This window comes from Danio rerio, chromosome 7, assembly GCF_049306965.1.
Source record: "Danio rerio strain Tuebingen ecotype United States chromosome 7, GRCz12tu, whole genome shotgun sequence".
NCBI classification, from domain to species: Eukaryota; Metazoa; Chordata; class Actinopteri; order Cypriniformes; family Danionidae; genus Danio; species Danio rerio.
In genome coordinates this window covers 49399737-49425000 of record NC_133182.1, presented here as the reverse complement: position 1 = coordinate 49425000, position 25264 = coordinate 49399737, and the positions used below count along the sequence as shown (strand labels likewise).

General features: G+C 35.2%; 1 protein-coding gene across 1 annotated transcript in view; it reads left to right on the top strand.

Annotated features, from left to right (window-relative positions):
• Positions 1-25264, top strand: part of si:ch211-186j3.6 — a 435691-nt gene that overhangs the window by 237196 nt on the left and 173231 nt on the right. The window contains exons 10-14 of the mRNA XM_001920953.7: positions 1-97; positions 2501-2673; positions 12615-12782; positions 17698-17947; positions 23550-23677. The exon at positions 1-97 is cut by the window's left edge and continues 74 nt beyond it. Coding sequence (XP_001920988.3) covers positions 1-97; positions 2501-2673; positions 12615-12782; positions 17698-17947; positions 23550-23677 — 816 coding nt within the window. The remainder of the gene's footprint in view (positions 98-2500; positions 2674-12614; positions 12783-17697; positions 17948-23549; positions 23678-25264) is intronic.

Genomic DNA, 25264 nt, shown 5'->3' with positions numbered 1-25264 from the left:
CAAGCTGCGGACCCTCTTATAGGCATCTGCCAACTCAACATTTTGATCCTCGATGAGAATGACAACAACCCCAAATTTGAGAACCTACGTTACGAATGTGAGCAATAATCAATTTCTTTTCAGACTGCTTGATTTGCACTGTGTTATTAAATGTAGTTAGTAAACAGAGTTAAATTTTCAATATGCACCTTAATAAATGGGGGAAATTTCTAGCAACAATCAATTTCCACATTGTACATGAAAATAAGGCTTTTGCTAGCTATGTCTTTCATTTCATGACATCCATCATGCTTATGCTGAAAACATGCTTTTATGGTGTACAGTAATACACTTGAGGTGTTAATCACACAGTACCTGGAAGAGCGCTGTGGTATTGTATTTTTAGCTACTATGTTCAAAGGTTAAATATATATGTGTTAAATATATACTGTATATGTTGTGATCAGGAACTCACAGTGATGTTGTTCAAAATGCTGATTTGTAAGGAATAATTGATGGCGGGCCACGGCAGTGGTGATGTGGCCACGACTTTAAGTGGAGGTTAATCATAAGGGTAACATAAAAAAATAAAAACAAATTAAGATATTTATTATTGAATGTACAATTGATGATATGTCTGTACAGATTTATTTTTTTAATAGGTTTATCTTTATAATTGTGTCTCTCCATTGAAAGTTTGTGATAAACCAACAAAATGTGAATATAAAAGAAACTTCTGTAAATCACAACATTACAGAACAAATAAATGCTAACATATGGTTGCTGTATATGAATCGTGTACAAACCCACACACAAGATAACTCTTTGATCTAAATCTTATTCAACTTATGCATGGAAAAAAATATGAATTACTAATCTAAGAAGTTCAATTTTTTGACTTTAACAATAGATTTGACTTCGTCCATCGACTTTTAGTATGCATGAGCAGTGCTTGAGGAGTCCAGTGAGATGTGGACAGGGCTACGGCAGAAAAAGAAAATGCTTGTTGCTGTGCAGTCTGCTTAGGAAATTACTCCTTCATGATTATTAATATGCAATGGTTGTACTGCTTCTAATCAGGTTGGGCACAGTATTTGTTGGTTTGTGTTGGTTTTGTCTAATTTAAGATAATGTCATCACTACTCACTTCTGTTTTGTGGTTATATGTTATACAGTATGTACAGTAAACATTTGTTATGATAAAGTTCCAATACTATATTGCAGAGATATGTATCAAACTGATTATTCATTTATGCTAAAACTGGTTCAGGGTAATCAAAATCACTTAAATACGCTATTTCAAATATGTTAACAGTGATAGTTAAAGATTAACTTGTAAGCATAAACAATTTAAATTTGCCCTCATTCACTTGTGTTAAATATGATTGTGCAGTGCTTGAGCTGTCTAGTGTGATAATACGTGAATAGAAACCAAGTTATTAAGCAGAGGTTTCTTTTACTACATTGCTGTCCTGTGCTGTCCCTAAGTTTCAAGAGTTCACACTCAGATATTGCTTGACACTATTACCAGAGTTGGCATGCTGTTCCAGGAGAGAACCCTAAGCTTGGACGCAATTGAGCTCAGGGCTCCCGCCAGGTCAATTAGCATGTAAGGGTGTCAGAGATTAGGTAGGTCTCTTGAGCTCCCCCTGGTAAAGGAGGATAATGAGGAGATAAGGTGGAAGGGGGATTCTTCAAAGTTATGGCAGGATAGTGAAATCTGTCTATTTATTGAACACAAAAAATATATATATATGAACAGTTAGTCATGACAGCACATGTTTTTAATTCATTGTAAGTTATTTAACTAACTCAACCATGTTCTAACTTTGTAAGTTACTGTATACAAGTTGTTTTAAGTCAGTTTAACATAATATAAGTTTAATGAATGCATTTACAATGCATTTACAGTGTAGGCTTGGATCGATCTGATGGGGTATTGCTGATTAAGAATGAGAGACGGGCTGTGATCAATCATATCACATGCTCCTCTCAAAATTCACTTAGTAGTAGCTATGATTTGCATAAAGGAGACTCTGTAGTATCAGCATAACAGTTGTTGGTTTGTTTTGTTTGCATCATACAAGTATATTTGATGGACCCACTTTGCCTGTTTAATAAGCATTTTTTTCTAATTAACCTTTGTGACAAACTGATTTTATATTGTTTGCTTATTTTGGTTTAGATTAATCAAATTTTTCTAAGTGTTTTTTATTTATTTATTTTAGTTTTTTTATTATTTTTTTTAGAGAAAGAGACGAGTACAGTGGTGGCAATTATTGTCTTCACTGATGTTGAATAAATAGTGTTTTAATAGTTTTGTTGGTTTTGCATGTCAAACCCTGGACATTACATCACAGAACTATACTTTAGACATTCTGCTTTTTTTGGGTCAGAAATATTAAAGTAGTTTGCACATGGACTTTCTAAGACAGAATGAGGACATGTGATAATTATCAGAGGGTTTTATCCGATTATCTTTCAATTTCATGTTAAGTAATCATAATCTTTCTTTCAACAGACTTCCTGCGGGAGGACACGATGATCGGTACCAGTTTTCTGCGAGTAGCCGCACATGATGATGATTACAGCACCAATGCAGCCATCACTTACTCCATGTCCGAGGAACAGCCGGAGTATCTACAAGTGAATCCACTGACTGGCTGGGTCTATGTTAACCAGCCCATCTCGCAGGTCAGTCCTGCTCCAGACACACAACTTGAGCTCAGTTCAAACCAAGTGAAGCTCTTACAGTTCAAATGTAAAGTAAGACTGAGTTTACCTGAGTGTGTGGGCGGCACGCAGAGCTGTGCTCTTTAAAATAAAAACAGCAAGTTTCAGACGAAGTTTCAGGAATACTTTCCAGTGGAATGATTCATCATTAAATCCTCATAGAGGGCAGGAGTTCGAGGTGTGTGGAAAGAGATCCAAAATTGCACTTGCTACATGAATATTGTATATAGTTCTTGTGTGAAGTTTTAAGATGCTGCGGTGTGAATGATTTAGCAGGTCCACAACAGTTTCACACAGCACTCTGCTCAGATAATTGATTGGGTTGTAAAAATGTTTTTATGTGATTGTTTTTTTTTTTTTTTTTTTGTATAATAGTTGACTGAGTTAACCTGGTGTAGAGGAATAAAAAAGTTTTGTTTAAGCAATAATAGCGATTATTGATGGGGTGTTTGTGTGTGTGTGTCTGGGAATAGAGAGAGATTGTGTGTGTGTGTGTGTGTGTGTGTGTGTGTGTGTGTGTGTGTGTGTGTGTGTGTGTGTGTGTGTGTGTGTGTGTGTGTGTGTGTGTGTGTGTGTGTGTGTGAGTAGGTGTTTAGGTTTGAAAGCCAATGATATTGGACCACCTTTGACGAGAGACCTTTGTAAAACTGTTGCCATGACTACCAAGGTCTTATGTCGGCTGGTGTATATGGTGAGGCTTTGTCTGCCCGTGTTTGAGCACTTGTATACGTTCTTTGTGCGATTAAAGACGGTGGGCGAAAATTGTTTAGCTGTCATTTCACATCATTCTACATTTAGACAGCCGCCTGTACAAGCCAAAGACTGTGAATGCAGACAGCATCAGTGATTTTGCTGATATGCGCAGGCATTTGAAGTAAGATGACAGACAAATGCAGTGATGCATCTATTTGTTGAGTTGACACACTTGGCATGGTTCCTTTTACAGGTGACCTGTTGTTTTAAAGTACTGGGATGATTATTTGTTCATTTATGTGTATGACAAGCTCCTCGAAGTTGATGTGAAATGGGAATATTTACATTTAGACATCATGTTACAAGAATATAATGAAATGTTTTGTAACATGGATTCTGCGTATGTGTTGATGTGTGTGCATGCATGTTTGTGTGTGCGTGGTGACAAAAAGAAGATATCAATGCCTTCCCAGCAGGCAAATGTCAACATGACATCAGATTGACGTTGCACCCCAAGATTGTGAGGACGTTGCATTTTTTTTTTTTTGGAAATGAAAATTGCATTGACGTCAAAACCCAACGTCAGGCTGACGTCAATGTCCAACGTTCAGCCTAAAATCAATCAAATATCAACCAATTATGATGTTACAGCTTGACGTTGTGTAGATGTTACCACTATGATGTCTATCAGACGATGGATTTGGGTTTCCATACCTGACGAATAAATGTCAGTATTTGGCATCATTATGATATTGGTTTAAGATGTTGGCTCGACTTTGGATTTTGGTCACAGCCTAAAATCAACCAAATATCAACGTCATTTGATGTAATTATTGGACGTCAAAATAACGTTGTCCATAGAAGCTGGCTAGACATTAAATTGAAACTGACATCACGACCTAAATCTAACCTAATATTAACGTTTTATGACATTGTGTGCCTACTGAGTTAAGGTTTCAGATCTATGCATAATAGGGATGTAACGGTATTGTAAATACCGTCATACCGCAATATTAAATTTTTTCGATATTGCCGAAGTCGCATGACTCGGTAAAACTATAGGTCTTCTGAGAAAATTTGCTCAGGCGAATGAAGCGAACGGGAGGTAGCTGAAACTTCATTTCCCATCAGCCCCGGCGTGGCCATAATCCTTTGCGGTCTGTTGTCGCTACAGATCCAGTAATGCAGAAATGGAGTGTGCTGCTAGTAGCGGAGATGAAAAAAAGATGGAAATGATCGAACCTAAAGTGGGTGTTGTCGCCGCGCGCGTGCTGAATAGCGGTGCTGTATGAAGGTAATTCAGTTGCGAAACTCGAGAGCTTGCAAATGTAAATGTGAGCACTTGTGATAATAATATTTGTATGTGTAGGTTGAAATGTACACTTACAGCTCTGATGTGAACAGCTGAAATCCTCGATTTGCACACACACACAACAATCCACACACTTGTGTTTTAAATTCGAAGTTGCAGATTAATAGTTGTGTATTTGTAAAATGTCATTCACAAATACAAAGTGACAGACACACGTGTGCACGGCAAATTTGACTGCATCTTCGCTCTACAACCACAGGTCGGCACTCACAACCTCTCAGATTCGTCAGTACAACTACAAATCTCCCGCGCTCTGACTTTTGCTACACATCTCCCGCGATCTCTGTAGCAGAACTCATCTGTGCACTCGCAGATGCAGAGGCGTGAGCAGCGCTGGGCAGGGGAGGGGCGGGGCTGGTGTAAAGCTGTTTGATTGGCTGATGCCTGACCAATGAACAATGCCAGCAGCCAACAGGACTGAGGTGCAAAATAATCATTTCCCATGATTATTTTATTATTTAGGGTTTATTTAAACTCTTTTCTGAAGAGATTCTTGTTAAAAAATAATAAATTCTGTGGAAATGTACATACCAGTAAAAGAGCAGCAAAGCCAGTTTATTGGCTAGAGCCAGCCAATGAGATGGGGCGTTTCTGTTTGTCAGGACACAGGGCAGCTCACGTTGTTGGAGGCCTCGAGCAATCAGAGGGTAAGTTATGATTTTTAATAATTATCTATATGTTCAATACTGTTAGCTAAGCTAAGGACTGTGCTGGGTGCTTCTCTTGTTTGTTTCTTATATAAGAAAACAGTTATGAGTTATCTAGGAGCTGCTTTCAATCATGTTATATGGTTCTAAAGATACGATTCAACCCACATGAAATAAGAAGTTGTAATAGTATTTATAGTAAATAATAGTACGTTTTTGAACCATACTAACTATAGTAAACTGTATTATACAGTATATATTGCAGTATCTACAACTTTGTTAATGAATGCAACAGCACACTGTAGTATGAACTAGCATGAACTTTAATAAATTGAAGTATATTTACACACACACACACACACACACACACACATACACACACACACACACACACACACACACACACACACACACATTAATAGCAATTAAAAATAACACTAGGCGTTTCAGTTTCTTACAGATCATACCGGTTTTTGTTATTATAACCTGCATCATATCTATCTATCCATCTATCTATTTACATGTTTGTGTACAGTATGTCCTTTATATCACTTTTTTAATTATGAACGTTACTAACTATAGGTTATTTCTCAGTTTCCTGTAAGGATGGAGTGACAGGAGAGATCAGCATGTTTCAAGTCGATGAGGAACTCAGAGAAGCTGCATAGCTTGAATAGGATGTTATTTATGCTAAAGATGACATGATGATCCAGCTCATCTACAAACACTTCAAAATGATTCAGATCATTCAAGAGGAAGCCGACTTTATTTTCTCTTTTTACTTGCCAAGATGACTACAGATTTGATCAAAACACACACTCACCCACAAACACAACTTTTATTTTGATAATTGTTTAATGTAGTATTTTTACACTTTACTGTAAGGCAGGGGTGTCAAACTCAGTTCCTGAAGGGCCGTAACCCTGCACGTTTTTAGTTGCAACCTTGCTTCAACACACTTAAGTGAAAGTTTCAAACAAACCTGAAGGACTCAATTAGTTTGATCAGGTGTGTTTAATTAGGGTTAGAACTAAACTTTGCAAAGCTGCAGCCCTCCAGGAACTGAGTTTGACACCTGTTCTGTAAGTGAAATGTAATTTGTCAAATAAAATTTACAGTCCAAATAAGTGCAGTGCAAATGTCTAGTTACTTGTATTGAAATATTTCAGGGTTTTTCCTTGTTCATAATGAGATGGAGGTGGTAAATCCAACTTCATCATTACCCATCAAATGTTATCTCCTCTTTGATACTTTGCTCAAGCCTTAACTAATGGTCAGAAAGCAAGCCATTGTGTAAAGCTGGTTGATGCTCGCTGTAATAGAGAGAGATGATGACTGTTCAGCTTATGTTGCTTAACCCTGCAGATGAGATGCTCAAAGTGGACCCTCAGCCGAGCGATGGACACTGTCTCCCTCACCTAGTTGCTCTTCCTTTGAACACACATATCATGTTGAAGGATGCAAGTTGTGGACCTAAATCAAATGTAATGCATGTAGATGTAAAAATTAGAAAGAAATGAAACTGCTTTAAAATGTATTAGGTTTTACATATAAATACGTGTTCTTAACAGATTTGTTTCAACTTGATATTTGCATAATAAATGGCATTAGAATGTTTAGTTTTAAACAGATAGCTATATTTCAATTTTTTCAAATTTAAGCTATATATATATATATATATATATATATATATATATATATATATATATATATATATATATATATATATATATATACATATATACATACATACATACATACAAGTATACTTCAATTTATTAAAGTTCATGCTAGTTAATACTACAGTGTGCTGTTGCATTCATTAACAAAGTTGTAGATACTGCAATATATACTGTATAATACAGTTTACTATAGTTAGTATGGTTCAAAAACGTACTATTATTTACTATAAATACTATTACAACTTCTTATTTCATGTGGGTTGAATCGTATCTTTAGAACCATATAACATGATTGAAAGCAGCTCCTAGATAACTCATAACTGTTTTCTTATATAAGAAACAAACAAGAGAAGCACCCAGCACAGTCCTTAGCTTAGCTAACAGTATTGAACATATAGATAATTATTAAAAATCATAACTTACCCTCTGATTGCTCGAGGCCTCCAACAACGTGAGCTGCCCTGTGTCCTGACAAACAGAAACGCCCCATCTCATTGGCTGGCTCTAGCCAATAAACTGGCTTTGCTGCTCTTTTACTGGTATGTACATTTCCACAGAATTTATTATTTTTTAACAAGAATCTCTTCAGAAAAGAGTTTAAATAAACCCTAAATAATAAAATAATCATGGGAAATGATTATTTTGCACCTCAGTCCTGTTGGCTGCTGGCATTGTTCATTGGTCAGGCATCAGCCAATCAAACAGCTTTACACCAGCCCCGCCCCTCCCCTGCCCAGCGCTGCTCACGCCTCTGCATCTGCGAGTGCACAGATGAGTTCTGCTACAGAGATCGCGGGAGATGTGTAGCAAAAGTCAGAGCGCGGGAGATTTGTAGTTGTACTGACGAATCTGAGAGGTTGTGAGTGCCGACCTGTGGTTGTAGAGTGAAGATGCAGTCAAATTTGCCGTGCACACGTGTGTCTGTCACTTTGTATTTGTGAATGACATTTTACAAATACACAACTATTAATCTGCAACTTCGAATTTAAAACACAAGTGTGTGGATTGTTGTGTGTGTGTGCAAATCGAGGATTTCAGCTGTTCACATCAGAGCTGTAAGTGTACATTTCAACCTACACATACAAATATTATTATCACAAGTGCTCACATTTACATTTGCAAGCTCTCAAGTATTGCTACTGATTTACTTTCATAGTGCTGTCGCGCGCGTTCTGATCAGCTGTGTTGTGGCGCGCGTATTGTAAAGCGCCGAGGGGGGGTTGAGCGCGCATACTCAAGAGAGGTGTTATCGCGCGCCTACTGAAGGGCTGGACTGGACGGAGGTTGTGTCGCGTCGCGGGGGCACTTTTGATCGTTTTGGAAGGGCATTTTCTATCCAAGACTAAAAAGGGCATGTACACTGCACAGGTTGAGCCCTATGTGTGCACGTGCCTGCAAGTTGGGGAATACGACTAATAACAGTCATGGGGACTGCAGAAACACAGCACACTGTTCAGATTGATGCAGACATTGACTTGTACCGCAAAGAGATCTCTATCTCACTCATGGTTTGTCCTCTCAAGTGGGGGAAAGACAATGCACAATGTTACCCCACTGCTGTCAACATGGGCCAAGTCATATCTCTCTTGTCCCAGAATCCTCAGTCCAAAATGAGAGGGTTTTTTTTCTGTTGCAGGGGACATTGTAAATACCCAGAGATACCAGCTTTTACCAGATTATATTTATATGATAATTTTCCTTTAAACCCATCTCTATCTAAGTGAGTGATTAAATGTTAAATGTGATGAGTTTTTAACAATACTAAATTGAAACTTTATTTTTTTTACATGGTTTAATAATTTTTTGTTATTAAAATTGAAGTTCCTGTTTCAAAGCTTACAGATAGATGGCTAATTTGTATGTCATTGACACTTTTGGCACTTTTTTGGAGTATTTTCAAAAGTTTTTTTTTTTTCCTGTAAATGATTCAATAAATACCGTACCGTGACATTCATACCGAGGTATTACCGTACCGTGAAATTCTGATATCGTTACATCCCTAATGCATAATCATGTAGACAATGCTGACAATTTAAAAAGAAATTTAGGTCACACTAAATTTTGATGATCCGTTTGTTGAATTTAAGTTTCATTGCATCTACATGCCAACTAACTCTCTATAGATTATAAGTAGACTGTTAAGTTGGGGTTAGAGTTAGTGTAGGTTGACGTGTACTTGCAAAGTCTCTTATAGTCAGTTAAATGTCTGTTAAAGGAGCATATCAACAGATATTAAGCAGACAATACTCAAATTGACCATCAAAATTAAGTGTTACCGAAATTAGAAAAATAATCCTTATATTATTATAAACCTAAAGCCAAAACATCTGATGCAAGTTATTTATTTTCATGCATTTAATGCTACTTTTAATGTCCTTAAAATGGAAACCATTTGCCAGTTTTGATTTTGTTTTTTTTTTAATCTAGAAATATCCTGAATGAGAAAATAAATCCAGGTACAGTATGTGCTTGATAAAAAAAAAAAAAAAAAAAAGTAAAATAAACTTATGAAGTGCAATGTAGCAAACAAGGTTAAAGGGGTAAATATTATTGAGAAGCTTATTTGCAAAAATAGATAACTCTATTTTAGCAATTTTCAAATATCATGGTTTTGCGTTGTGCACTGAAGCGTTCAATTGGGGAAAAAATACATAATGGAAGTGACTAAAATTGAGTTCTGAAGTCTCAGATTAATAATTCTTAGAGTATTGAAGAATACAATTGCAAAAAAAATGTTTTTGAAAAATTCTAAAAATACAAAAATAACACTTCAAATAAAGAATCTTAATAAAAGTTTATTAATGATAAACATTTAAATTAGCTTTCAGAATTAACTGTAGCAGAATTAATATTACACTGTTCAGCATTCAGAAAATGTAATTGTCTATCGATTCTAAGAAAATATGTATACTGTATAGTCTGGTCAACAGAAATATCAGTAACACTTTTTTTTGAAGGTCCATTTAAGTATTAGTAGACTGTCTGCTTAATATCCATTGATACTGCTCCTTCAACAGACATTTAACTGACTATAAGAAACTTTGAAAGTACATGTCAACTTACACTAACCCTAACACTAACCATAACCCCAACCTAACAGTCTACTTAAAATCTAATGAGAATTAGTTAGCATATAGATGCAATGTAACTTAAATTCAACAGACCATCAAAACAAAGTGTGGTCAAATGTTTTATTAAAACATATAATAGAGCATGTAGAAAATTGTAGTTAAATTGGCTGATCTGTGCTAATCAAGTTATCAAATGAGTCTACAAGGAATTAAAACCAGTCACACACTGCTCCTCAGTTAAGGTTTAGTCAATTTTTTATTTTTTATTTTTATTTTTTTTATTCCTTCTGCTGACAGTGTTGCAGAGACTGATCCTAATACTGTTCATAGCTAAACTGGTGAGAAAGTCCAGCTTCTGTGTTGAAGATTACCAGCTGAGATTCTTAGTATTATCCTGTTCTCTTGTGCATTTGTCTTTTTTTGGACACTAGACTTTTGGGGGACTTGAATGAGTTAGACACTTTGAAATGATGAAACTTTCTTGAAATCACAGATATGGAAAGACCAACTTCTCTTGCTGTGGCTGAAAGGATCTTGAATTGGCCTTCATCTGTACAACCTGCTGTCAGGAGGTTTCAGTCACATTAAAAAGATTCAGACTCAGAGAAAATTGGAAAGTAAGGCTTCCAGACAAAAAGGGTTTGCCAAATAATTAAGAAGATTATCACCAGTTTCCAAATTTGGTGTATTGTAGTATGCATATATAGTAAAAATGATATTTGAAAAATAGCACTGGCCAAAATTAGAAGGAAATTTCAGATACATCCCAGTTATTAACACAAATAACCGGGATGTATCTGAAATTTCCTTTTAATTTTGGGCAGTGCTATTCATTTTTACTATATATGCATACTACAATACACCAAATACCTGTTCAGACAGTCTAGCCTTTTTCTTTTTTTTTTTTTTTTATTATGTACAGTGTATTGCACACATCTGTTCTCCTGCAATGTGTGGTTGAATAAAGTTTTTTTTCATGGAAGGTTTTAAAATAGGACTAAACACCTAATAGGTGACTATGTTCTATATCATGGCAACAGCTAAAGTGATTACTTGTCTTAGTTAATGGTGTCCTCTGAGATTTAGTGGCTAGTGGATGTCAGTAAATAGCACAGGGAGAGGAAGAGGTTTAACAGGTTGGACATCAATCATCTTTTATCCCCCTACCAAATTCAGTTCACTCTGTGTATCATGCTTAAATGGTATTTATCAGTTGAACTCAGAATTATTTACCCCTCCTTTAATTTTTTTTCTTTTTTAAATATTTCTCAAATGATGTTTAACAGAGCAAGGATTTTTTCACACTATGTCTCATAATATTATTTTCTTCTGGAGAAAGTCTTATTTGTTTCATTTTGGATAGAATAAAAGCAGTTTTTATTTTTTAAACACCATTTTAAGGACAAAATTATTAGCCCCTTTAAGCTAATTTGTTTATCGATAGTCTACAGAACAAACCATTGATATACAAATACTTGCTTAATTTCCCTAACCTGTCTAGTTAAACTAATTAACCTAGTTAAGCTCTTAAATGTCATTTTAAGCAGTATATATGTATCTTGAAAAATATCTAGTCAAATATTATTTACTGTTATCATGGCAAAAATAAAATAAATATTAGAAATATAGATAATTTTAGAAATGAGTTATAAAAACTATTATGTTTAGAAATGTGTTGAAAAATCTTCTCTTCGTTAAACAGTAATTGGGGAAAAACAAACGAGGATTTAATAATTCAAGAGGACTAATAATTCTGACTTCAACTGTATATTACTTGTTTAGAAAAAAAATATTTTATTATAATGTTAAAATTAAAATATTGTAAACAATTTAAATGTGTTTTAATATAGTTTTTAAAACAACAATATACCTTTTAATAATACATTTTAATTTTAATTTTCTTAAACTATATTTATAAATATTTCATTATGTATTAAATATGTCATACATGTGTGTATTTATTTATTTATTTTATTATTTTATTTATTTTTTTATTCATAAATAAGATTTCCATTGTTTGTTCGGATAGGACACAACTTAAATGCAACGATTTCAATATCTGGAGTGTTAAAATGTAGATAGCTGTTTGTTTATTCAGCTGTTAGCAATTAGCATATTACTAGTCAAAAATGATATTGTATAATGATAATGATTTAATGATAATGATAATGATATATTAACAATATTAATAAAAAAAACATGTTAAAGGAACATTATATTTGCTTGATATTCTACAGATTTTTATCATAAAGTAAAATCATAATCAATAATTTCGGAATGTATGTATATATGTATATTTGTATATCTCATGCTACTGTACATAAGGCTTTTTTGTTGCAATAAATCACTCTGAGCTTCAGCCTGCAATCCTTTGTCTTAGTATACTTTCTACCTGTTGTGTGTTTGGCATTTTAGTAATTAATTGTGTTGTTTCCAGAGGACCTACATCAGCAGGCAGATCATTGCTACAGATGGAGGGAATCGCAGTAGTTCAGTGGAGCTGGCAGTCACCATCACTAACGTGAAGAACCAGCCTCCACAGTGGGAGAAGGACAAATATGAAGTGGTCATACCTGAAAACACTGTCAGAGACACTCCAGTTGTGGTATGTGCTAAACAAACACTCAGAAAATTACATTTGTATTATTAATTACAGTTGTTTTTCAAACTAATCTAATTGAGCTGAATCATAACATTTTTTAATATTATATTAATTATATTATATTATCTTATATTTATTATGAGTTATGTTTCTTAATAAAACTCTTTATTAAGAGTTTTTTGGGGCGACAACTTGATTGTTTTAGGTCCATTCCATACATTTATAAGAACTAATAAGTCAACTGAATTTCTTTATGTTGCCCCTACACAAATCAATTCTATGGAACCTAGCATTTTTACAGAGTAGTGCTGACCACTATTAGAAACACAGCTAGGTAGAGTTCTAGAAATGTTAATTATTGACTTATATTAATAAATAGTTAGTAAATAAAAAAATAACATTATGGTTACACAGGCTGATTGTATTTGAATAAAAAACAGTGAAGAGGACATATTGTAAAATAGTTACAATTTAAAGCAGGGATCTCAAACTCCCTGCCCGCTAGCCATTTTGTTTAAGTTGGCCTCTGTGATTTAAGCCTAACATTTCATTTATTTATAAAATATTGGCCATCACCATCAATGAGGGTGGTGTGTAAAGGAAGCACTCAGTGGTATGGTCCTGTTGAGGGCTGTTCATGTTCTAAACTCAGAATAAAATGATTAACTAAGGCCCTGTTTACACTTATATGTTTTAGTTTTAAAACACACAAGTTTTGCTACGGTTACGTCTTCCGTCCACTCTACTCTGGAGTTTTCGAGCGCCGAAAACTGAGCTTTTTGCAAATGCTGAAGAGGCCATTTTCATTTTAAAATAGAGCTGCTCTGTGTCAGTGTGGACAGGGGAAAAAGGAGACATCTGAAAATGGAGGTGTGGCTGCAGACATTTGCCTCTCTGACTGGGGCTTTTCCTCAGCAATAAGTAGCTTACACACAGTTCAGTCTTGCACCCTCTCCTTGTAAGTTCAGACTGAAATGGAAAACAAACTCCCGAGGACACAACGGGTAAATCTTCAAAGGGAACAGTATACTTTATAACCTCATTCTCATCATTCTGGCTACATTGTTTCACTATCCTAACAATAAAATGAAAACATGATTTAAGGAACTGCCTATTTTCATTTTGATATAAGCAACTTAACAGACACCGAAAATGTTGAGGCGTTGTTTTGCTGCATATTTATATGAAAATCATCTTCCCTGTTTGCATAACAAAATGGAGCCTATAACATCACTGCCTCCTTTCATTTTCATTGAAAATACGAAACATAACCTCTATTTTTCTGATCAGTTTTAATAACCAATAATGGCCAATAAGTATAATGCACAATATGTTTATTCATTATAGAATATAAAGGCAAGCAATCTTTGCGCTCAGCCAAAACACGTTACCTGAGAACAATTAATAGATTCAAAGGACCAAAGTCAGGGAATATGTTGTTGAATAGAGACAAGATGAATTAAATATAACATTTAATAAAAATAACTGGATTAGATCCAGCGGTAGATCCTTGATGAACCGTCTAACATGCACAGCTCTCATCGCTGCAGTGCAGGCCAGAGTGTGTGTGTGGTCACATGATGTGCATTTTGAGCAGTATAGTGTGGACGGAGAGTTGTTCAGAACTGCTGGGTAAAATGCCAGTGTGGACGTGGATTATTTTCATTCTAAAACGACGTTAAAAAATGTTGTTAAACAGGTCGTGTAAACATGTCGTGTAAACGGGGCCTAACAGTGCTGCCTCCTACTTGCTTATTCTGCCATATTGCTGACAACAGAGACACTCAGGGTCCTGTGGTGTATAAGACACGTTCTCCTTGCTAACGTGCTGTTAAGCATCCTGCTAGCCATTTAGGTTATTTAAACAGTTTAGTTACTAATAGTAGTCACTACTGGTTATAGTAGCTCCAGTTGCCCACATACAGAAATCATTACAAAATTATAATTAATAATTTCTAATAACTGATTTATTTTATATTTTCCATGCTAATATAATATTTTACTACATTTTTTTCAAAATACTAGTATGTAGCTTAAAGTGCAATTTAAAGGTTTAACTAGGTTAATTAGACAATTAGGCAAGTTAGGGTAATTAGGCAAGTCATTGTATAATGATGATTTATTCTGTAGACAATGAAAAATATATATTGTTTAAGGGGGCAAATAATATTGACTCTACGATGTTTGAAAAAAATTATAACTACTTTCACTCTAAAAAAAATAAAACAAATACAACTTTCTCAAGAAGAAAAAAAAAATATTGGAAATGCTGTGAAAAATGTTGTACACTCTTAAACAACTTGGGAAATATTTAAAAAACTTTAAAAAAAAATCTATAAAAATCCCAGCAGAGCTAAAAATATTGCCTTTAACTGTATATAAATAAATGGCAATTTCACCAGTGCTACATATATTGTGAACAAAGGTCTAAAATCAAAATGCAAAATAAACATAAAGCATCAGCTGAATGATTTATCACTGTGGCCTTCAAGGCACACCTGTGAGGCACTCCATTAATGACCATGTCTTTCATGTGTGCATTGAAGGAGTGTTATGATGGATGTGGATGAGTTTTAATCCCACAATAAGGTTCTGGGTATTCCTTGAGGGGCTTGAGTTCCCAGACACTGTCGAATTTACTGTCATGTACTGGCGGTTACAACTGACAGTCTGTGCTTTCTGCTCGACCACACAGAGTCTTCACACAGCTTGTCACAAAACACATCCACAAGCACACACATACACACACACACATGGTTTATTTGAACTAATGGTAAGATGCTGTTGGGTTCTCTAGATTCGCCACTTCAAGCAGAGCTCCTCTTTCCATGCCATAAATCATCTGATGCTCTGCTTCAAATTTTAAAGACACCGCTTCGTTATGTTCAATATTTAGAACGTCGGCCAATAGCTGAGTCACTGGATAATTTATGGATATTTCTTTCCCGCTTTTTCCCTCATTTTTTCCATCTTCATTTGGATAAAAAATGCACTGAAAGCTTTTATTTGCAAAATTTCCTGGAATGCTTTTATTGCCATTAAGCCAGTTATTAATGCAGATGAGCATTTTATGAAGAGCAGCACAAATAAACAGGGCAAAAATAAACAGAATAACAATAAATATAATAAAAGAAAGACCATTGCACAGAGGTAACTCTTGCTGTCCGCCTTTTAATTGATCTTGTATTTAAGAGTTGATTGTGTTCTTGTTGCTATAGGAAGTAATGGAGTCTTTTTTTAATTGATCTGTAATGGTGTACTCATTAGAGTTGCCCCATTAACAGAGAGATTCACTATTGTCATATTCAAAGACAGGGACTAAATACCCTAAGGACAGAACATGTCTTGAAGATAAAGATCAGCCTGTTGATTTAAGCAGAATTGATCAGAATTGAACAGTGAACAGTGTTGATTGTATCATTTGTTTTTTGTTTGGATTACTAAACTAAACATTGCATAGTCCTAACAAGATTCACAGTTTGATTTAAAACAATTTTAAATTAATTCTGCAAACTACTTATGGCATTTCTTCCACATTTCAATTTAAAATATTTTTGTTTCGATATCTCATGATTTTTGTGACAATATTAATGACAAATACAACATTTAAGGCAAAAAATGTGGAATTAACACATTACCAATTAACACTGTCACAGATTTTTAAGGTACAAATCTCACTATTACCAATCCATCAAAGGGCACCTATAATGTAAAATCATTTTTTGTAAGCTGTTTGAACAGGACGGCGTGTAGGTATAATGTGTCCCCAGTAATATTGGGGTGATCTAAAGACCATAAGTCTCTTTTTTTAAATTTCCTGACAATAAAATAGGATACAGACTCCACACATTTCGAGGCCCACTGCAATGTGACGTAGGAGTGCAGTTTCCCCACCCACCGAATTGATTGACAGGCACGTATTAACATGTCTCCTTAGTAATGCATATAATCATATCAATTGGGAATAAAAGATCTGTTTAGCGCTCTGTGATCATCAGTCATCATCAAATGTGATCAAGAAAGAGTTTTACAAATTCACATTTTTTTTAAAACAGAGCATGTTTGTAATGAACTACAGCAATTTTATCATTTTTATTTTTACTTTATCACCACAACCACACGTCAGTACAATTATTAAAGAACTCACTTTAATCCCAGTTTATTGTTACTTTATCACCACAGCCACATGTCAGTACAATTATAAAAGGAGACACTTTAATCCTAGTTCGCGGACCTTAAATCACGTTTATTTTGTACATTAACATAACGGATATCCATACAGCAGTGGATAATAACGTGAGAACGGTGGGCGGGAAGAGCTAGCAATAAAAGTACAGGCAACAAAAACAACTACATTGTGTTCAGAGCAGAAAATACAAATATTTTGAAATATATAATAAATAATTTGATGGGTGTTTGAGCTGAAACTTTGCAGACACATTCTGGACACACAAAAGACTTATCTTAAGTTATAAGGTAATATTTGGGTTAAGGTTTAGATAGGATAGGTATTTGATTAGTAGGATTGGAGTTGTAGAATGAGATCATGCATAATATGTGCTTTATAATTACAAAGCAAAAGCCCTTTTTATTAATAGAAAGACAATAATCCAGTGAGATGAAAGAGTGAGAATAGTGAGAATTAATCCATAAACTAAAGTGTCACCATTTACTCAACCTCATGCCTAAATCCAGCAAATCTTCAGTAGCAGAAAAATTTTAAGCAGTCCCTTTTTATTATTTCTATTTTTTTTCTCTCTCTCTTTCTGGAAATAATGTAAAAGTCATTACTGTTACTTTTGGTCAATTTAATGGATCCTTGCTCAATATGAACATTAATTTATTTCCAATCTTACTAACCCCATGTACTTTTGAATAATACTGCATATGTGAATATTAAACTTTTCCTCCTTTTTAGACCATCAAGGCCACTTCTCCACTGGGTGACCCGAGGGTGACTTATAACTTGGAGGATGGATTGGTGCCAGAGAGCAACATGCCTGTCCGTTTCTACCTGACCCCGAATCGTGAAGATGGCTCTGCCTCTATACTAGTTGCTGAACCATTGGACTACGAGACCACCCGCAACTTCATGCTCAGGGTTCGAGCTCAGAATGTGGCTCCTGTACCACTTGCGGCCTTCACTACTGTGCATATAAACATAACAGGTAATGGGCATTTACAGTAGATAATGCAGTAGATTTACAGCAGATGGGCATTTACTATAGATAATGCAGTAGATTTACAGTAGATGGGTATTTACAGTAGATAATGCAGTAGATTTACAGTAGATGGGCATTTACAGTAAATAATGCAGTAGATTTACAGTAGATGGGCATTTACAGTGGATAATGCAGTAGATTTACAGTAGATGGGTATTTACAATAGATACTGTAGTAGATTTACAATAGATGGGCATTTACGGTAGATGATGTAGTAGATTTACAGTAGATGGGCATTTACGATAGATAATGCAGTAGATTTACAGTAGATGGGCATTTACGATAGATAATGCAGTAGATTTACAGTAGATGGGCATTTACGATAGATAATGCAGTAGATTTACAGTAGATGGGTATTTACGATAGATAATGCAGTAGATTTACAGTAGATGGGTATTTATGGTAGACAGTAGATTTACAATAGATGGGCATTTACGGTAGATAATGTAGTAGATTTACAGCAGATGGGCATTTACGATAAATAATGCAGTAGATTTACAGTAGATGGGTATTTATGGTAGATAGTAGATTTACAGTAGATGGGCATTTACGGTAGATATTGTAGTAGATTTATAGTAGATGTGCATTTACAGTAGATAATGTAGTAGATTTACAGTAGATGGGCATTTACGGTAGATAATGTAGTAGATTTACAGTAGCTGGGCATTTACAGTAGATAATGCTGCAGATTTACAGTAGATAAAAATTTACGATAGATAAGGCAGTAGATTTACAGTAAATGGGCATTTACGGTAGATAATGCAGTAGATTTACAGTAGATGGGCATTTACGGTAGATAATGCAGTAGATTTACAGTAGATGGGCATTTACGGTAGATAATGCAGTAGATTTACAGTAGATGGGCATTTACGGTAGATAATGCAGTAGATTTACAGTACATGGGCATTTATTGTAAATGTAGTTGATTTACAGTAGATGGGAATTTATGGTAGGTAATGTAGTAGATTTACAGTAGATGGCCATTTACAGTAGACAATGTAGTAGATTTACAGTAGATAATGCAGTGGATTTACAATAGAAGGGCATTTACAGTAGATAATGTAGTAGATGTACAATAGATGGGCATTTACAGTAGATAATGTTGAAGATTTACAGTAGATAATATAGTAGATGTACAATAGATCGGCATTTACAGTAGATAATGTAGTAGATTTACAATAGATGGGCATTTACAATAAATAATTTAGTAGATTTATAGTAGATGGGCATTTACAGTAAACAATGTAGTAGATTTACAGTAGATAATGTAGTAGATTTACAATAGATGGGCATTTACGGTAGATAATGCAGTAGATTTTCAGTAGATTATGTAGTAGATTTACAACAGATGGGCATTAACGATAGATAATGTAGTAGATTTACAGTAGATGCGCATTTACAGTAGATAAAGTTGTAAATTTACAATAAATGGGCATTTAAAGTATCATTTAACTCAGTCAGCTCAGTCAGAAGAGTTCTGCTCCTATTAAAGGATTGAATAGAAAGATACTGTACCATGAAAACCTCTAAACCCGCATTAGATTCTAAAGTACCTTGTTTGCTTTACAAGCAGTGAAGGACAACTCTGCTTGCAGTTGGTAGCTAAATTAGCATAATTTATAGGACATGGTGTAGATATTACATAGTATAGAAACATTTCAACATAGCTTTGCTGTATCTGTCAGAGTTTATTTAAATACGTTATGTTGATTATAATGAGATTTGAAGGGGAGCACTGACATGACACACTGCTCTTATACTCAGAATGCATAAAGTATGACTCAAGTGGATATTTTCACTGCATTGCAGAGTTAAGGAGACGTGGGTCAAAGATGAGATGGAGCATTTTGGTTTTCATATCCAATGAAATATGTCAATGGAATATGCTCTGAAATGTCAAAACAGTGATGAAATAATGTTTCATTGTCATTCAGCATAACACCTTTTTTTGTTGTATGAAACAATTATATTAAATAAATAAATAAATAATCTGACATGTCCATCTTAAATATATAAGAGAAGAATATATCATGATAAATTTTGCTATGTATTAAATGATTACACAATTATTGCTGGTAAATCTGTAAAACTAGTGGTTTAAAGCAGGGGTTCTCAACCTTTTTCAGTTCGGGACCCACTTTTTTCTTCGAACAATTTTTTGAAGGCCCACCTGACTGACATTTTCTTTAAAATGTTTGTGCTACCCATTGCGCTAGCACATCACCATATAAAGATTTAAAGACAAGAATTTATGGAAATCTGATGCTGCATCATCCCAAATATATATTGCTGTCATATTAGTACTGGCGCCGTTAACCCGTGGCACCATCACATCATCCAAGTGGATGCTGCACACTGATCGAGGTGTAGAGAGACTCCCCTCCCATGATTATGGACATACATGATTAATACAGTATATAAATGCACATTATTTTCTTACTATATGATACAAGCTTACTTAGAATATTAACTATTTAAAAATTTATTTCCTTTTTTAAATCTGTAAATATTTGGAAAAATTGGTAATAGTCATTATTAAAATATTAATACATTCTTATTACAATTAACTTCCAATTCCCTGAGACTTTTGTTCATCTTTGAAACACACATTATGATATTTTAGATGAAATCTGAGAGCAATGGTTCATCCTCCACAGACACCAGTGTTTCTGAGACATTCAACATCCGAAAACCATAATCATAATTATATGAAGCTCTAAGATTTTTTTGTTAAAAAAAAGTAAAAAACAACATCTATGTCTCACATCAGGTCAGTGTGTGTTTACTATGGGCAATACAATGCTTGCTGGTTGACCTGATCCTCATAAACATGCACCCTGATCTGATGCAGGAGAGAAAATACACTGTAGGTGAACAAAGTCATGTTTACTGTTTTTGCCTTCCAACAGTGTTTTGGAGCTTCGTAGACCTTTCAGACAGTACTCATTCTTATGTGTGAAAATAAAGAAATACAGCAGCAGCACATTAGGAGCAGTAGCGCAACAATTTTTGTCTTACATGTTAACATTACACTGGACAATTTGCTTTTGTATTTGAGCTGCTTTAAATCAACTCAGATATGTGCATATCTGGCAATTCATGGCCTCTCAATCATCTCCATCCACTGAATTGACGGTATGACTAGCCCCTTTTAACAAAGTAAAACCGGTTAATATCCGAAAAATTCTGGAACGACTTTTCTGGTGAATTCAAATAAGCAGTTCTCACTGGCAAAGTAGTAATTTTTCCAGAAAAGACCATTCACATATCCATTCCAAAATAGAGGTAAATTCTGACACCAATAACCAGAAATGGCATTTAAATGCCTGCGCTTGTATATGTAAACATTTGACTACATTACAAACTCTGGATGGATAAGTATTGTGAGCAACTTCGTTGAAAGTCGCAAGTCGAGATGTACATAATATGTGTGTGTGAACGGCTGCTTCACGTAGACACGCGTCAGAGCTTGAAGGTAAACAAACAGCGGTTTATCATAAGCATTTTATCGATAATTTTTGACACAGTCGGCATTAAGACGGAACATAAAATGTTATCTAACTAACATCTAGCAGCTGAATGTGTCTGAAAAAATATTCAAAGGCTTTTATTTTCATAATCAGCGTGAATGTGATTGCGTCTGAATGTTCTGATTGGCTAAAGTAGATGTCTTACGTCTTGCATTCTAGACGTCTAGACGTCCTCTTTCTGGCTATTTTCCTTCTGCGTTCACACAGCGCAGCATTCCGGCAAATTACAGATAATGTTGCAACTTCTCTTTCTGGAAAATTGCCAGAATTTAACAGTATTTTCAAAAAGGACCTGTTCACACATACAGACCTTTCCAAAAAATTGCTGGCAATATTACGAAAAGGTCTGTATCTGTAGGAGGGGCTACTGTCTCTCCACTCCACCTGTAGCTGGTGTGTGGGGAGCGTTCTGGTGCTGTTATTTTGTGGCTGCTATCACATCATCTAATTGGATGCTGCACATTGTGGTGGTGTGGAGAGACCCCCCTCATAATATATATATATATATATATATATATATATATATATATATATATATATATATATATATATATATATATATATATATATATATATATATATATATATATAAATGCGCTATATAAATACACACCTCACATTACATTACATGTTATCTCTACTATATGTTGATTTCCGAGCTTGTTTAAAAGTCGTTTATATTCTTTTACATTTCTTATTAAAGCCATTTACAAGAAAATGTCTTTATATGTTCACTTTAATTTAATTTAAATTGACAGCTTTTAATATGTTTCCTGTTTTCAAATCCAGGTCATTGTCCTTATCAGTTAGTTTTTTATAATCCATTCACACTTTTTTGCAGAATTCACCCTATAGGCTTTATTTCATCCCACCCTGTCTGTTCGGCTCTACTTTAGTATTCCTCTGTGTTCATCTCTTCCACTGCAGGAAGTCTCTCCACTTCCCTGTGTAATTTACAGAGTTTGCCCCGCAGTGTTAATCCGACTCCCTCTTCATGGCTGAATCCCTCGCTCTTCCTCAGTTATGACTGCTCCTTAACACTGATCTAGCTAGTACAGTACTTACAAGATCTATGTTAATGTGTCTGAAGCTGAAAGGAAGATCCTGGCACCTGATCAGGATCAGTTTCGTGATCTGCAGACTAACAGCTCGGCGAAAAACTCTGTTCAGCATAAGCTGGAGACTAATAATTAATTTGTTCTGTTCCCTTTGACTTATTTACACCACCGCTGCTTTTAAAAGGACAGCCGGTGCTGGGTTTAAAAGAGAGAGAGAGAAAAAGAGAGATAGGGAAAGGCTGAGCGAAACGAGGGACTGCTGGAGGGAGAAGGTCGTAATGGATTTGGCCTTCCTGTTTAATTCATGGTTTACGGCTTTGGCTGATAGAAAATTAAAACCTCAAAGTGCATCAGATGGTGATTAGCGTCTGGAATCATTGAACCCATTAAAGATCTTACCCTAAATTCCAATGTCCTCATGTCCCTTCTAGTATTGAGAACAGCACTTTTTTATTTTATATTTTTTTTTACAAAGAGAGCAGACTTGGTATTAATTTCCTCTTGAACACACAGAATCCACTAACATAATAAGCTTAGATAAGACGTAATGTCAGAGTTAAGATAAGTCCGATTTGTTTCTGCTGGGAGGAGTTTTAATTTCCCTCAAGCTACCGAGAATATTTCTGCATATCTGCATATATACGAGGGCAAACTTTCGCATTAAGACTGTAAACAATGCACAAACATCGATTCAGGTGAATAATGTTTTGTTAAACGACATCTGTTCTGTGTAACAAAAGCCACATTATTCCGTTTCTTTGAATGGCAGAGAGTCTGCATTCATATCAGCGTGCAGCAGACTTGCAATATTCTTTCTTTATGTGACAGCCGAAGAAAAGCGATGGAAATATTATACCAGTTGTCTGTCGGGTTTTATAACTGATACCCCACAAGGGACCACAGAGATATGGCGCTGTTTTGGTTTGTTAAATTAACATTGCGACCGTCTGCTTTTGACAGATGTCAACGACAACGTTCCGTTCTTCACCTCCTCCATATACGAGGCATCTGTGACGGAAGGAGTGGAAATAGGGACTTTGGTTCTCCAAGTGTCAGCCAATGATCTTGACCTGGGGCTGAATGGAAAGGTATGTAATTTTGAGTTGAATTAGCTATTCACTGAATCTGCCTCCGCATAAACCTGTAAACACTGCACACATTACTACACTGACTATTGTGCTCACTGTGGAAAGATCTATACAATTCTGAGAACATTCGTGATATAACTCAGCATGAATAGCATGATATTCTGTGACCTCCAGAACTCACTTATTTATTCTGATAAACTGACTACCTTTTCTCAGCCTTGTTTTGGAAGGGCGAACGTGTCTGCAGTGCTTAGGTTTCATTATTGTGTACATAATAGCATTCTGTGCTGTACACATTCTGTTCAGATATTTCTTATAAAGGCTTTGAGAAAAAGGTATGTTTAATATATCAATTTGCAGAGTTTCTATCATTATGTATATCATTTATTCAACACTACTGTTCAAAAGATTGGGGTAGGAATTAAATTTTTCTTCTTTATTTATTCATTCGTTCATTTTCCTTCGGCTTAGTCTTCAGAATGAACTGCCAACTATTCCAGCATATGTTTTACACAGTGGATACCCTTTCCATTCTCCTTTACACACACACCCATACCTTGGAGCACCCAGAGGAAACCCATGTCAACATGGGTAGTGATGTGATGTTGTGCGCCGTGGCTTCAAAACATGCATCAAAAAACGATACATCTCGCAGTGAAGCATTATACTGGAGCTTGATTAGTTTTGCCCTAATCACGTGATCAGTGACATCCGAAGCTTTATTTTTGCCTATACCCACGTGACTGCTTAGAATTTTTATTCAAAGGTTTTAACACCCTCATGGGTTAATAAAGTGTACAGCGAGAGATTAGACGTCGATTACATACATTTCTACTGTTTGTTCATACAAGCACTGCACCGATCTTACGCACCACTAGTTAAACTAAAATGCAATAGTAATTTATACTAAAAAGGTTTTGAACAATACTAAAGTGTATTAGCATATTTTTTACAACTATTTTTAAAGAAAACCACTGCATATTGTAGTATAGTGTTTAACGGAGGCCAGCTGGCGAGTGCAGCTCGAAAGCATCACTCTCAAAGCCTCCTCCTTAAAGCATTCGCCTCTCATGCAGGAGTCACTGATTCGATCCCCGCTTAGAACGAGTGGGTGGGTGAAGGACTAGTTGGAATTCGATAAATGTAAATTCTTTGGAATACCTTGGATTTTACTGCAGTCATTGGTGCTGTATTGTAACATACCTTATGCGTAAAGATCACAGTAATTGAGTAATTTGTTTACATTACTGTCATTGTATTACTACATGAATGAGTTAGTCAGTTGTGAACATTTGCCATTATTGCAACAAAGTGCTCTTCCACACTTTAACCAGAAGAGGTCTCTGATTGAGAAAGCTTTAAGTAACAAACCTTTTTCCGATACAATTGACTCGAGCGCTTCACTGGTTCAGAAAGCTTTATTTCTCCATCACTAACATGGGGAGAACATGCAAACTCCACATAGAAATGCCAGCAAATGGGACTCAAACCAGCAGCCTTCTTGCTGTGTGGCAACAGTTATTACCACTGAGCCATCGTACCACCTTATTTATGTATTTATTTTTTTATTTTTTTACAAACTAGCCA